General features: G+C 42.7%; 1 protein-coding gene across 1 annotated transcript; it reads right to left on the bottom strand.

Moving 5' to 3' along the window:
• Positions 1 to 2,647: 2,647 nt before the first annotated feature.
• zbtb45 (zinc finger and BTB domain containing 45) lies at positions 2,648 to 14,745 on the bottom strand. Its single transcript, XM_083765539.1, has 5 exons — positions 13,578 to 14,745; positions 13,076 to 13,210; positions 10,930 to 11,070; positions 6,496 to 6,781; positions 2,648 to 6,286 (listed from the first exon to the last, which is right to left on the bottom strand). Exons 1-5 carry the CDS (start codon positions 14,622 to 14,624, stop codon positions 5,871 to 5,873), a joined length of 2,025 nt encoding a protein of 674 aa, XP_083621665.1. The 5' UTR covers positions 14,625 to 14,745; the 3' UTR covers positions 2,648 to 5,870.
• Positions 14,746 to 16,140: the final 1,395 nt, after the last annotated feature.

A 16,140-nucleotide genomic window follows, 5' to 3' on the forward strand; every position in this document is an offset into this window, starting at 1 on the left:
ACGTTTAACTGATATTCAGAGTGAGCTGGTTCTCTACTGGAAATTAAGTGCAGGCAGTGGCGGCCTGTGGGAAGAGAAATGGGCGGGGGGGGGGGGGGGGCAAAATAATACAAATAAAAACTTTTTTTTAACGGTTTCCCTTTCAAAGCAAACTATTGCTTGTGTTTCCACTGGCTTTGATTGGGCTGACAAATTGATTTTGTCTCGAGATTGAGAGACAAATTTGGACACTGTCACTTTGTGGCAATGTCTTCTTGTTACAATTTCAGCCAAGGTTTTAGTCTTTTTTGTTTTTTTGCAACATTTGCACTCAGGTCTTTTCTCTAACCCACATGCCGTTGCTGGGTGCAGGAACTGCATCAAATGGTGGATGTTTGGCCATAATGGCCTGGTTCTTCACGAGGCTGTTCACATGGGCTATGCTCCCATATCGCTTAGACCTGTGAAGACTGTAATGTATACTTGATCACTGTGTTCATTGAAGTGCGTTTTCTTTCTCCTAAAAAGCCCTCCAAAACCATTTATGACATAGTATTGTTTTTTTGGACATGAACATTTTGTCTTTATTGAAAAAAAAATGAAAAAAACCTTTTGCTCTTTTTGATACAGATCGTCCTTTTTGTAAAAAAAAAAGAAGAAGAAAAATAGAAAGAAAAAAGTTATGATTTAAGCTATGATTTAATTTAAGTTAATTTAATGATTTTTTACATTATTTCTATTTTGTAATATTGTATATTTGTGATGTTTGTTATTATTTAAGTTGTTTTTTGTAACAATGTTATTTGCAAAGGCACTTCAGGTCAATGGGACTTTGTTTTTTAAAGAAATGCTATTTAAGAGGGATTGTACAAATTCTTATGTTACTGCCTCCTTTACCGTTTTTGAACGAAGGATTTAGCTAAGACTATTTTTCCAAATAAATATTATTAAACGTGAAATTTAACAGTGTGCAACTTTGTTTTTGTTCTTTTTAGGCCGTAAACATTCTCAACACTACTTCTTTTGGGGTCTGTGAGCAAAGTTAATCAGTAACATCTGTTATCTTTCCCTGGCGACCCCATAGTGAGCTATTCTATACAGACACTGTTGGCTACTGACAGAAGTTTAAAGTGTCTCCCAGGAGACAGACGGGAGGGGCTATTCATAAAAAACAATGTGCTCATGCTAGATTTACCACTCCTATTTCTTTCTCTTTAACCACATGCGTCCCTATATTCTGGGGTGAACATTTGCAGAAAATATCTGATATACATACCATTGTAAATCGGCTATTTTCAGCATGGGGGGGGGGGGGCTATTCAAAGAAGTATGTAGGATAGGTTTTAATTTGAGTGGTTAAAAGAAAAGAGACAGTTAATTTGTGCCTGAAAACTCAAGAAATGTACAGCCATGCTTGAATATAACATCCCCAGAGTTAGTACATATACAGTACCTAGTTGACAAATCCCAAGGGAAGTTGTTCTTATAATGTAACCCAGTGGCTGCGGCTTTTCTGTCCGTTTACTATTATATAGGCCAGTTTTACTGCTCAATAGCTATCTTATAAAACAAGTTTTGTGACAATTTTATTTTAATTTACGGTTACATTTTAAAACACAATTATGGCATAGGCAGAGATAAATTACTGTAAATCATCAGCAGTATGAGTTGGCCTCTATAGAGCTTTTATAACCCCACAGCATCATGGGAACAGACCTCGGCAGACAATGATGGAATTGACAATGGGACACACAAAGGGCCACCCTTGGGAGAAGCTATGTGTCCCCCGGCATGCTGGGAGAGAGAGTGAAGCCTAATTTATGCTCCGTCGCACGACGGTGTCACGCGCTGGAAAATTGCAGATCTACAAGCTCACAACGTGTCACATCCGCAACCTGATTTGAGCTTGTAGGTCTTGCAATTTCCGAGCATGTTACACTGCCGCACGACGAAGTATAAATTGGGCTTAACAGGAACAGATGTTGCTGAGTAACAGATGCCTTCTGGCCAGAGTTCAGCCACTACCAGCCAGACCTTCAAAGTCTGAAACAGGAGAGAAAAAAGATTTTCTATGGGTTCTTTCAGGAAAGGAAGCTTTTATATTGTCTATATAATACATTTTCTTTTCCTTTCGATCTTTCTTCCCCCCCCCCCCCCCCCTTCTTATTTTAGTAATGGGGACTTTACAGTTAAGAGAACCAACCAAATAAAGATATTGTTGGTGTGTATAAATGTTCATAGAAAACCTTTTCTATTGCTTTGTGAACATAAGTAAACTTTATGGTACATTTGCGGAAAAAAGCCAATGTAACCACATTAACCATCACATTCCTATTTTTGAGTACTTGGACAAATTATTAAAAAAATGGGACACTTTTCAATTATTCTTTTTGCAAACAGAAGTTTTGTCTTGTAAAAAAATTACTTTTATTATTTACCATTTTATCGAAACTATCCAATTCACTGCACACAAATTGTGCAAAACCACCTGTAACTGTACTGTAGCACACAGTAGAACGTTCTTGGTTCTTTAACCACAGGGGCTTTGAGATGTTTCTACAAAAGCAATGTTTAAGACCTCAACCACCCAAAAGAACCACTGAAGAAACACAAATGTATTTTTTGTTGTGTTAGGGTGGGAAAAAAACGATAACAAACTGGCTTTAAGCCGTAGGAGACTTTATTTGGAGGAAAAATCTTTGAAACATTTTTTAAAATCACTTGTTTTAAAATTCAATTAAGTCAATGAAGTACGACATCTAAGTTTTCATAAAAAGTTAAATCATGCCTTCAGTTTTTTATACATAAATGATGTGGTATATGACGACAAGTGCTTTTATAAAATGACTTTCTTATGACATAGTTCACCTCTGTTAAACAAATATTAATGTAGAAAAGAAACAGAAAAAGAGGGAATTATCATATTCCCTCCTTAAAAAAAGGCATAACACAGTACATTACAATGCGCTGACATGGCTTAAGCACACATATTACAGTACTGTACAAGGGTCCGCCTCAGACAAAATGCATCAAAACCATTTCAATAGCTGAGGATAGATAAAATCTCTGAAACAGTACAATACTGCCCATTTACAAAGGTAGGCCATAGCATGGTGTTGGCATTTAGCAAATGAGGTAAATATAACTTCCAAAAAGCTTAAAAAACCTTGTGGGTTTCACAAAAACATGTGTTTATAACTTAGCAGTAATCTATTAAAAATCATAACGGTTCTTACATTTCTTTATTTATTATTCACTTGCATCTGTAACGCTGCCAAGCACATCATATACAGTATGCAAAATAGGTTACAATCTTACAAACCAAGGCAACGCAACACATTGCTTAGGCTGATCATTGTAAACAAGCAGTTTTTCCTAATTTCAATAGGGGAATTTCATGTAATTATTTATAGTGAGGACCAGACAGAAACTTATTTTGTTGAATCCACTAATTTTATAAATATTTACCAAAGGGATATATTACTAAAATTATTAAGGTTGTCTTTAATACAGTGCCAATTTATGAATTTATTTATTCATGTATTAATTCCAAATGGAAGGCTCTTTTTCAAATTTTACATTGTGGTTTCCTGAACATAAAGATAAAGCAAAAAGCAGTAAAGTTTCTAGGATCACCTTTTAGGTGTGAAATAAGACAAAACAAACATTTTAGGCCAAATATCATTGGGGCAAACAACATCTAGGTCTAAGTCAACATGATGTGCAAACGTAATTGTGCATAGCGATCAAATTGTAATAAATATTAATGTGATAACCAACATTATCACAGTTTTGACTTTAAGTCAAAACTTTGAGGGGTGATTGTACTTTTTTATTTAGTTTGACTAAAATCATAAAAAAACTTTATTAGACTTTTCACCGTTTTCACTGTTGCCAGAAAGGCTTATCTCCCTTTGCAACATATCATTCCCATTCAGCGACAAGAGCCCTGCAAGATAAAATACAACCAAACGCATACACTCTAAAATCCTGATAGAAATCATTGATTTGTCATCATTATTCAATCTAGTTGAACATAGTTTTAATGGCTCTTTAAGTTTTAAAGTTCTTTCAAACGTTTTTTTTCCTTCTTCCTTTTTCTTATTTTTGCATCGAAGAATCACAGACGAGCAACAGATTTAACAAAGCTAGCGTAACGATGTACAGGAAATTTTACATTTATGTTCTTTAGAAAGGATTTTTAAAAAGTAAACTGATCTATAATATCTTTAGATTTCACTGTTTCTTCTTGATGTAGCTTATGTAAAGCATAATGCCTGTCTTTGGACCACCGAGGTAATTGTAGGTGTGTGTGTTGTGTAAAACATGCTGAAATGCCCAAAACATTTCAAACTATAGTGTCCTTAGAGCCATTGTGGGCTCATTCTGGTTCGAGGTATATGATCCTAGGCTGTGCGGTGGTGCCTATCGAAAACCTTACAAAGCTGTCTGACACTCGATGGTGAATTTCATTCACTCTCTTGTGCATCTGGATTCCTACTGTCCTCACCCTCACTCACTTGTGGTCAAGTATTCTAGCTTTGCTAGATTACTTTTAAGTCATCATCTCAACTATCAACAAACTTCTGTAATCCTTGTTCATTCCCAGATTCACTGTTGAGGCAATTCACATTCAATTCAAATGAAATGGGTTATTTTGTTTTCTTCATTTCTCAAAAGCTGCAAATCTTTTGATGAAAAATGTTCTTATATTCAATCTATATGGAGCTGATTGAAAATGGAGATGCGTATGTAAACTGTAGTTTATATTTTGAATGAAATAGAACTGAACTACAACTGAAATGATCCCAACCCCCTTCTGATTTCTTTCACCTAAAAAGGCTCATTTATGCTCCGTTTACATACTGTATGAAAATAAATGTCAGTTCCAAACAATGTTACCATGACTTCAATGAATCCTTTACGTTTTCATGGATGTTAAGCAATACTAGTTGGCAGAGTCAAAGGTTTGACGAAAAAAATGACGACATCAAGGAGGTCCTAATAATGTACAGTACCTAAAGAAAGAGCTGTTCTGTAATAAATGTTTTCCCTGTGCCCATGCAGGAAAACTGACATCATAGATATATATATGTTTAAAAGTTCTTATAACTCGTGCAACCTCTTCTCAAAAGGTGCTGCCATTTAATTAAAAGTATGTCATGACTCACTTCAACTAGATTCAAGCCATTTACGGCGTGCTCCGTTTTGTACATACTGTATTCCGTAAGCTTTCAGAAAACATGATAAATACAGCTGAAATGATTGCGTATGGAAGGCGCCGTCCATGTTCGTACTTAACGTTGAGCATAAATGAGCCACCTCCCCCCCTTAAAAAAAAAGGTTTAAATAAAATAAAACTTCCACGACAAACTCTGAATCAATATCAATCTGACCCTCTTTCCGAAACTTCTTGACTCTTTGTGGTGCATTTGAATGCTTAAATTAAAAAAATATCTGGATTTTAAGGACGTAAATTTCTTGATTTACTAAAAGAACTTTGGATCAGTGATCAGCATGATGCGAGCCTATAGTGGCGGAGCATCATCAACTAACCAAGCAGCACCAAATCACTGCGTTACTGGAAATTATTGTTGACAAAAACAATATCACAATATGAGAAATGACACTAGGTTTACAACCACAACATTACATGTGTAGCATTTTGAAGACCTCGAAATTCTCATTAATACCTTTATACTATTCCAGACCCGTGTGGGACTGGGAACCCTCTTTGAAAGGGGCAAAAGTAGCAGGAAATGCGCATTTTATTCCCACCATAATGTAGGGGCTGGTCAAATGTTTTTAACATCAACACAAAGGATCATCGAAAGGGGGACAGGGGTCAGGAGGGGGAGTGAAGCTAAGGATTCAGGAACACTAATCTCTTTCTAGGTGGAGGAAGCCCCATGGTTGGGCATGTTGGCCATATTGCCCATGCCACCCGTGCCAGCCATACCTGAGGGCCCTCCCAGAGCTGGGGGGCTGTGCTTGGGAGGCGAGGTCATACCAGAGCCTCGCCCCGGCCCCTGAGCCTGGCCCTGGGGCGTGTGATGGGCATGTTGCAGGGCATGGCGCTCCAGCAGGGTGCGGTGGGTGAAGGCCCGGTGGCACACAGTGCACTGGAACGTGCGTTCGGCACGGTGTGTGCGCATGTGCACGTTGAGCGAGCTTTTCTGGGTGAAGCGCTTGCCGCACACGGAGCACTGGAAGGCCCTGACGCCAGTGTGCACCACCATGTGCTTCAGGAGGTAGTCACGCAGGGAAAATGAGCGCCAACAGATGGAGCATTGGTGAGGTTTTTGGCCTGGAGGAAAGACACGGACACAAGTGAGCACGCGCACACACAAACCAAAAGCAGAAAACACTCTCAATGCTTGCCTCGTTGGGCCGTGTGATGCATCTACTGCCATGAAGCTGTCATGTATGCATGTCACTCCCGTCACTCGTACACCAGAGGATGCTGAAAATGCTAAGACATAGGTTAACAAAACATAGTAAGCAAAGACAACTTACCGGAGTGGATGAACATGTGCTTGCTGTAGTTCTTTCTGGAACGTAATGATTTGCCACAGTGTGTGCAGTCAAATGAGGTCTCAGATCCCTGGGATGAAGGAGAGGGGCCTGCGGAACAGGAAGAAGTGGAGGGGGCCGGGGCAGGTGTCATAGGTGCTGGGGGTGGAGCCTGCTGCTGTTGTTGTTGACTGGGCTCCGCACCGGCCATGCTGTCCATTCCTCCCATGGGCCCACCCACGAAGAATGGAGCTGGCTGCGACTGGCTCACCGGGTATTGGAAAAGCAGCTGGGAGAAAACATAAGAGACGCCTAAATTCTCATCTTTCTCATCTTTTTTTGAGTGGTGCAACCTAGGGATGCGCCGATCCGATACTCGTATCGGAGATCGGCGCCGATCCGGAGCTAAAATTCTAGATCGGGTATCGGTGGCAATGGGCCGATCCATTATCCGATCCAGTTGCCGCTCCGTTCTCCCGTTGGAACTTGAGACATGCTCCTGTCTGCCCAGTGCACAGCGCACAGTCAAACAGCCCCCTCCCTCCTGAGCCTTGAGGTGAGGGAGAGGAGGGGCTGCGCTCATAGTCACCGCTCACCGACACTGCACTGAGTGCGCTCTACACTATCTGTCTCGTTCTGTCACTTCTGTCCCCCCGCTGTGTTCTTAAACTTCTTTAACAGGTCGCTCGTATTTCTTTATGTAAGATAAAGAATCCGATGAACACGGAGAGCCAAAGAGGACAGTTGCCAAAGCCCCCATTCAATTACATCCTACTTGTTGTTGCTGTTCCTCATGTTAGCGATAGCTGCTAAAGCTATCAACAGTAGCAAAAACACAACACTGCTAGGCTAGCAAGCTAACGTTGCAGCAACAGGATCGTTACGGTGTGTGTGTGTGTGTGTGTGTGTGCGTGCGTGCGTGCAGGGATTCCGAATATTAAAATAATAATAGTAGTTTGAGTATGCTGGCCCACAGTAGCTACAGAATGTGCGTAGGGAGAGGGAAGATATGGGGCTAATGCTGGCCATGATCTTAGAGTAACTCTATGGCCATGATGCATTGAATAATATCTGAATAGAACATTAACTAGTTATAAATAAGGAATAGAAACCAAAATGATGTGGTTGACTATCATCAGAAAGAAATTAAATTGTGGTTGTGCTTTACAACTTTCCTTTTATGTGTAGGCCTAGCTGGTTTATAATCCATAGTTACTATGTATAATAATAATAATAATAATATTATACATAGTAACTATGGATTATAAACCTAAAATAATAATAATAATAATTATAATAATTATAGGCATAATATTATTATGCATAGTAACTATGGATTATAAACCTAAAATAATAATAATTATTATTATTATAATAATTATAGGCATAATAATAATAAAAAGAATAAACATTTTAAAAACTATGAAAGTGCATAATACTGCACAGCTTTTATTTGTACTTAGAATGTTAAACCCTCAGAAATCGCCGTGGTTGACCAATATTATTAATCCACGTGTTAATAATATATATTATATTATATATAATATAATATATATAATAATGTATTAAATACATTACATTATACATTAGACATAGGGTATCGGATCGGTCCCCATGTATCGAAATCGGTATCGAATGCCAAAAAGCCGGATCGGTGCATCCCTAGTGCAACCATTCCTTTACGGAGCTGTGTGTGTGGACTGTGGGTGGGTGGGTGGGTGGCTGGGTACGTCTGAGAACGAAAACAGCATGGTTGTTTTTCACCACCTGCGCAACCTAACACACACAAACACACACACGCACATATTAACTGTATATATGGTGATTTCGGGTGTGCCAGTACAGTACAGTGACAGTACAGTACAGTAGATGGTACAGTAGAGGGACCCCCACACGGTAATCTATCATTTCTCAACCGTTTCGGATGCGGGGCTGCTCGCCGGAATCGGGCCGGCACCCTGGGTGCGTTCCTGTGGGTCAGTACAGTGACAGTACAGTAGATGGTACAGTAGAGGGACCCCCACACGGTAACTGTCATTTCTCAACCGTTTCGGACGCGGGGCGACTCGCCGGAATCGGGCCGGCACCCTCGGTGTGTTCCTGTGGATCTACTCTGGAGCTTCCGCCCCCCACACCCACACGGAGTTGCACCACTCACTTCACACGGGTGTGATGTTTTCCCCCGAGCATGTTTTCAATGTTTTCAATGCAAGCCCAGTGTATTTTACGGTATGCTAGAAATGCCAACAGCGTGACGAGGTATTGTATCAGCCTTTTATCTGGTCGCAGAGAGTTGAAAAATAGGTTTCACTCAGCTTTGCTTAGAACACGGCTGGGTCGGACGTTTACTGGTGCCCGAATGCCCTGGGGCAAGTAAAAAAAAAGTAAAATGTGGGCAATTAAAACCTGTCTAGACCTGCCCGGTCGGCGGTCAGGCGCGTACCACTGTTGATGTTGACCACAAGTGATGTTATCATGTTTCATTTTGTTTTCATTCTAAATTTCTCCCATTAATTGCACGCTGCCACTATTAGTGGCTGGTCTCTGTCTCTCACTCAGACGTTATCTAGCTAACTTGTAACCGTCTAACAATGCAACCAAGTTTGGTACGTTTGAAGTAGTTTGGAAGTACTACTTGAGGGCAAGTAGGAAAAGAAACTTAACGTTGGACCCTGCACCGTTATTTCCCCACTTGCTTCCATATAATCAAATTATTATATGCACAAGGGAGCAAGGACACATCATCAAGGATACCACCCACCCCTCTCACAGCCTGTTGTCAGTTCCCCTACTGCCATTGGGAAAATGACACACACAATGACACGGAAAGGATGCGAAACAGTTTCTTTCCCCAGGAAATCAGACTTTTGAACTCCAATCTCCCTATTAGACAGTATATGAACTTGGGATCATATACTATGAGAAGAATAGATGAGATGAACTATAGATGAATTACATTCAGATGTTATACTGTTTTATGACATGATTTTTTCCAGTATTTTTCTGCAATATTTCTTTAGTTGTTTTATGAATTTCTGCTGTCTTTAATTAGGTGCTTTCCAAAGCTGCTTGCTTGTAAATCTATCTCTGGTCGCCATAATCAATCACAATATCATATTGATTGATTGTTATATTGATTCATCATCACAATATAAATGTTGTCTCATCATGATGCAGCCCTAATGCACATGGATGGATGCCTGCCTATTGCCTAGATCTATGTACAAGATAAGTCAGTGAAGTATAGACATCTCACCTGTGCTCATTCACAGATTTCACATTTACACTAGTCAAAAACCACATACTGTAGTCAAAGGCAGTCAGCAGTCAGTGAGCTTATGAGATATGGGGCTTGGTAATATCATTTAATTCACTACTGTTGTGGCCTGCTATAATAGTATAATTAAAGTAATACCATGCTGATAGGTCTTCTGTGCCAATTAATTGGTATGTCTTCATTTTCTCATACAGCCTTGTGGCTTTGGTGGAACTTCTTGTTACTTGTGTTTGGGGTCTGAGGTTATGAGCACCATAGTAGGCTACCACCTACAGCATTTCAACAATTACATCAGCACTTAAGTGACTCTGGGGGATATACTGTAGTATTGACATTACTGTTGTAATCTTGTCCTGGTTATTTATTTCACTTGCCAATAAGACACTTCTCTGAAAATGTATATCATTTGATGTTCCATTTATTACCTGCTGCTGATCTTTATGAGTGATGTCAATGATCATCAGTCAGGCTAACATCAATGCAATTCAATTCACAATCCCCCCCCCCCCCCCCCCCCCCCCCCCCCACATACACAGAGAGAAGGAGAGTGACAGAGCGAGATACGGCTAGAGAGAGGGACAGAGTTATACATAGAGAAAGAAACAGTTTGAAGTTATGTTGTTAGACAGTATTATTAGAACATGCATCCTGGCGGAAATCTTGGAGTTACTGTAGACTAAGCGTCATCAAACTCTCAAGGCGTCACCAGCTTTCTGCGTACTTTAGAGGGTAAAATTGTATAGACTACTTGAAATTCTTGAGTACTTGGTTGTACCACACACACGCACACGCACAAAGTTTTTCTAAGCTATTTCTGGAGTTAAACAGTGGGGGCAGGCCACAAATGAAAGAATCCATTACTTACACCTCATTAAGTTGCAGACGCATTGCGCTGCGATGCAAGCATTGCTTGCATTACTTAATGTATTCATGTTGAATGCATGCATGTATAAAATGTAGTTTGTTGCCAACTCTTTTTTTTTTTCCTCCAATGAAAACATATCACTGGTGGATCAAAGTAAAAATGTGATATCGGAGTACAGTATCATGTATATAAGGATGGAACCAAATAAGACACGTACAGGTCCATGTGGTTCCATTTGTAAACTCTTGAGAGTTAAATTAACACTCAAGATTTGACAGTGAATTGGAGCGCCTACCTGGTTGTTGATGGACTGCGTGGAGGGAGGAGGAGTCAGGGGCTTGTTGACTCTCCCTCTGGGGTTGAACGACATGGTCTGAGTAGGCTCACTCTGCGGCCAGAAGCTCTCAGAAAACACCCCCTGCTCATCATAGAAATCCTACAATACACACAATGGAGAAAAGAAAACCCTTCACATATTGGTTTGAATTTCACAATTCAAGCGACTGGTGGTGGCGTTTTAGTCTGAGGAACTCTCAAGTGTACTCTCATGTGAAGCAGGGATAATTTGTGGGGTTGGATTCCATTACTACTTTGTTACTGGGGTGGATGCTATTAGTCTGTTGCTACTATTGTGGATGCCATTTGTCTGTTGTTACTGGGGTGGATGCTATTAGTCTATTCTTACTATGTGTGGATGCCATTCATCTGTTGTTGCTGGGGTGGATGCCATTAGTCTGTTGAAAAGGTGGATGCCTCTCGTCTTGTTGTTACTGGGGTGGATGCCATTAGTCTGTCGTTACATTAGGTAAATTCAAATATATTAACACCTAAGCACTGCAACTAGTCAAACATGAGACAGAAGAACCACTAGTACTGTTTGACATTAATTCAGGAAAGGAATCTCAGAATTCAGGCGGTCTCGGGTAACAAGCAAATGCAGGTGATGCCTTCAGCTGGATCCTGGGTAAATATTTCATATCCCTCACATTTCACAAGAATGCACCTTTAAAATCAACTGTTGCCGTAATAGCACAGTGTATAGTACTCTACGAGAGAGAAAGATTTATTGGTAGTGTGGTCCAACCAGTCCAGCTACATTGCTGTCAAGGGCACACACCAACTGTACATTATCTGACAGGATTTCTGTGCAGACAGTCGAGAACTGTCTGCAGGAATATATCTATACCGTAGCTCAATTTCTAACACTCTCACAGTGGAAATAAATGCAGGATTCCGCTGTGTAAATCTTTGGTCTCATATGGAAACAAGAACCATTTTTGCAATCAGGAACAAACACTTTTTAAATCCTTTTTTTAAATCCATCATAGAGAATGCTGGATTTGCAAATTCATTTTCCTGTCACTATTAACTACTAACAAGTCAGCCAGGACTATTCAAATAGCAACGGACTCTGAATGACGGCTTGTTATCTTCACAAGTGACTGTGAGAGCAGGAAAAACAGCTACAGTCTAAATTTAACAGCATTTGACTGACAATACGTTAACACCCCACCTGCCAATGTGCACTGCAAAGAAATCTCCCAACCAGTATAAAAAGCTCTTTAACTAAACTGCAGCAACTGGAAAATAAAGTTTACATAGGTCTATGAGAACTTTACCCAATTGCCTGCCCTGAATTGCTTCTGTGTAATGTGCAAACAGAACAAAGCCCCTAGTTCAAATCTTGCAATATAGTCTAATTGACAATAAAGTGGTTTGCCTTGCCTGACAATAAAGTGCCATGCATGAAAACAATGACAATTCTACATTTATACTTAGTGGATGACTCCCTTTGCAGTTGTGACATGCTATGCAGTGCCTTGGAGAGAATTGGTAGACAAGGCAGAATCCTTTTTTTAGATATTCCAGGGAGATATTCCTTGTACAGTCTTCACTTCAGACACAAAACGCTGCAGCATATATGCTTGCTTGACAATTCCTCCTCCCTGCCAACTTTTGAGCTACAGCAATTCTGTCTAAATTGATCATTAATTTTAAAGATTTACTCCCAAAAGACTACATATCAATTGACACCGAATGCTTAAATGTTTCAAAAACAGACAAACTGACAAAAATCTAAATAATAGAACATTATTTAGAAATCTAAACAAACCCTTCAATTATTTAACCACTTTCCATCTGGCGTGGCATCCCTATTTTGAGCATGTAATTAATTATTGTTCACGAAGAATTAAAACGATTTGCATAAGTTGCAACACGCAAGCTTGACAGTACATCAGCTATTTTCGCTATTCGTAGTACAACAAAGTACACAGGGCTTAAGTGGTTAAATCGACACAACTTAATTCTATGATTATCTAACACATTTTCCAGTGAGCCCCCCGCCCCCCCCCCCCTTTCTCTCACACACACACACACACACAGGCACTCATAGCTGCAGTGCACCTGCAACACAAAACTGCAGCTCTGATTTGGCCCACCTGTCCAAAGCTTGCCATGGATTCCTGGGAGCCTTCCTGCTCTCCATCTCGTCTCCCGTCCTCCAAAGCGTAGACGGTCCCATCTCCGTCCTGCACCCCTTCATCTTTCACCACCACTCCCTCTCCTCCTAGGACCTAAGAAGAAACGACAAAATGAATACTAAAAAGTACAAAAGGAGAAAAGAAAAGTGCACATGTTAACGCGACTACAAATTTCAGAAGAGTGATTTAGCAAAGAAGAGAGCCACGAGTTCTTCACCCGGATGTTAATTAGCTTAATCACCCACAGCAGGTACGCGGAAGGCCATAGCATGTCAACTAGAGGAGAAGTAGTTTACACGACAGCCTCTCTTCAGTTGTGATAAAGTGCAGAAACATTTCAGTGATATACGCCAATGCAGTGAGGGAAAAGGGAAAGCAGAAAAAGAAAGAAAAGCAAACCGTTGCAGCTCTGCATGCCTGAAAGCTGTAACCATGGCAACTCTTCCCCTTATCCCCCTACCTGGAGCCTGAGTGGCTGCCTCTGCTTGCGGCTATGTCCCGCCCCCCTGTCTCGGTCTCCGTCTCTTCCCCGCTCTCTTCCATCCATGTCCTCCTCCTCGCTGTACCGCTCCATCCCCACCAGGTCATCCGAGAGGTCGGTGGCGTTGCCGCGAAGGCTGTCCCTGCCGATGCTGTCCACACTGCCCACTCCAGAGCTGCACCCCGTGGAGAGGTTCCCCGTGCTGCTGGTGCTGGCTCCGTTGGCCGTCTGCGCCAGCAGGTCCCGCAGCTTGTACCTGACGTCCTGCGTGCAGCTGGCGTTCTGCTTCATGAGGACCGAGCCGGCCCCGGCAGCCAGCCCGACACCGCTGCACATGGTGCCGGGCCCCATGTCCCCGAGCGCCATCAAGCCCACAGGGTTGGCCTGATCCAGGTGTCCAGGGCCGCTCTCGCTGACGCCGGTGCCCCCCAGCCCGCCGCCCATATTGTTGCTAGCCCCGCAGTCCGCTATGAAGTTGGAGAAGTTAGGGTAACCGCCGCCGGCACAGCTTCCACCGCCGCCGCCTTCCCGCCCTTTGACCCCTCCACGCTCCTCCTGCTTGGGGAGCACTCCGCCCAGCATCGCCCCCCCGGCGGCAGCGGCGGCGGCGGCGGCCGCTGCTGCCGCCGCCCCACCCGCCGCCTTCCTCTGAGAGATGATCTGGGTGCACTCGTCGATGACCGTCTTGATCTGCAGGATGCTGGCGGCGGTGAGGATGCACAGGGCCTGCGACTGCAGCACCACCAGGGAGCCGCTGTACATGAAGTCCACCAGCTGCTTCACCGTCTCGGCGGGCACCAGCGGCGGCACCGAGATCTCAGAGTGTCCCAGCAGGAGCTTGTCCTGGAAGAACGGGCTGCCGGCCGCCAGCACGCACGCGTGCGCTCGCAGCGAGGCGTCGTGGATGCGCACCGTCACGTCGCAGAAGAGGCCCTCGCGCCGCTGGGTGCGCAGTGCCTCCAACACCGACTGGCTGGAGTTGTGCAGGTGAATGTAATGCATGGTCTCCGTGCCGCCGGTGGCCATGGCATGCGGCGGGGCGCCGCCGGGGATGGAGTGGGGGTGGGGGTGGGGGTGGGAGTGGGAGTGGGGGTGGGGGAGGAGGTGCCTGGGGTTCTGCGTCAGCTTGAGGGATGAGGAGGATAGGGAGAGGAACGGGAATAGCTCATGGGCCACGGTGGGGCCGCCTGTGCTGCTCAAGCAGTCATCTGTGTGTTTGTGAAGTTTTCAAAGACTATGGGGGATGGAGAGGTCCAAGTAACTTCCTTCCTTTTGTTGAGCTGCAAGAGGCGGTTGCTCTTCCACGGCTCTCCTTCACCACCGGGCTTCACACGCTTAGCACAACCCGGCTGAAAAATTACAAGATAAACCACATTAAAGTGCAAAATATATACCTTCATTAATGTGTAATTTAATTATTTTTGCACAAATATTTTCCTGAATTGTGCAGTTTTAGAAATAGCAAGTGGGTAGTACTAGTTACAGAACCAACTGTCTCTCAATCAAATCAAATCAATCAATCAATCAATCACTCCTGTGGAACACCCGCCCTGACCAAATGACAGCACGTGCCGGGCATTAGGTCCAGGTGTCATGGTTTATTGTTTATTTGTGGACAGAGTAACCTTAAGTGTCCGGTCGCGCTGTGAGTACAGCAAAAGGGACGTACGGTGAGCAGCACTGACAACACAAACTGTACTACAACGTTATTTTTCTGTTACAAATGCAAATGGCAGTTCGATATATGGACTGCTAACTGGCTAACGTAACGTTAGCTCTCGTAGTCGTAGCTAACCAACCCAACAGGTTAAAAAAACACTGACTAGCTAACGTTAGCTTAGATGTTGACATTAGCCACTTCCACTCCCGCACACATTGTCCACGTAATGCCACACAAAAAAGAACCATGTCATGCATACACAGCAATGTGGGGGACATGAACATGAACTTTGATTGCAAATCACAATGACATCAACTTCAGAGTCTGCTAACCTAACTTGCAAAATATACACGCTGCCTGGTATGTAAAGCTATCCTCCACCTCCACGCTCCAATGCAATGCTAGCACGTAGCCAAAGGCAAGAACTAGCGAAGTTAGCCTGTCAGCTAACGAGCTAACACCCTTTTTTGCACAGCGCCTTCGACCCACAACTATCGTACAGTTAACATTGTCATTGCATCCGTGTAAAGCCAGAATACATACCTGCAACGTGCAGCGACAATGCGGTGCTTTTTACCTCCAGACATTGGTGTGCATGCATTGTAAACAAAGAAATGACATGAGCAAGTAGCGTATAACGTTCAGGCGTATCCCTCCAATTTGTGCTGCTGCAGTCAGTGTGTGAGTGTGCAGACAGACAGAGCAGTGGTGGCTTGCAGACTTGCAGAATGTCAGATCTATGTGTGTGTAGTCCACATACAACGCCATTAACACCATGCTGTTAGTTACAGCTGTTCGTGGTCTTGCATTCTTGCAAGCATTGCATTTTTCTAAAGGCTTTGATGTTGTGCTCTGTATTTTAAGTCTGCAACTGCATTGGAT

The sequence above is a fragment of the Protomyctophum parallelum genome, assembly GCF_964188405.1.
Source record: "Protomyctophum parallelum genome assembly, chromosome: 5".
NCBI lineage: Eukaryota > Metazoa > Chordata > Actinopteri > Myctophiformes > Myctophidae > Protomyctophum > Protomyctophum parallelum.

What these genes read in the sequence shown, in the direction of transcription:
- zbtb45 (XM_083765539.1), bottom strand. Translation starts at nt 14,624, where the DNA reads ATGGCCACCGGCGGCACGGAGACCATGCATTACATTCACCTGCACAAC. An exon ending in GGCAGCCACTCAGGCTCCAG is followed by an intron (nt 13,211 to 13,577) that starts GTAGGGGGATAA and finishes GTTTCTTCTTAG; the next exon opens with GTCCTAGGAGGAGAGGGAGT. An exon ending in GCACATGTTCATCCACTCCG is followed by an intron (nt 6,287 to 6,495) that starts GTAAGTTGTCTT and finishes TCTTTCCTCCAG; the next exon opens with GCCAAAAACCTCACCAATGC.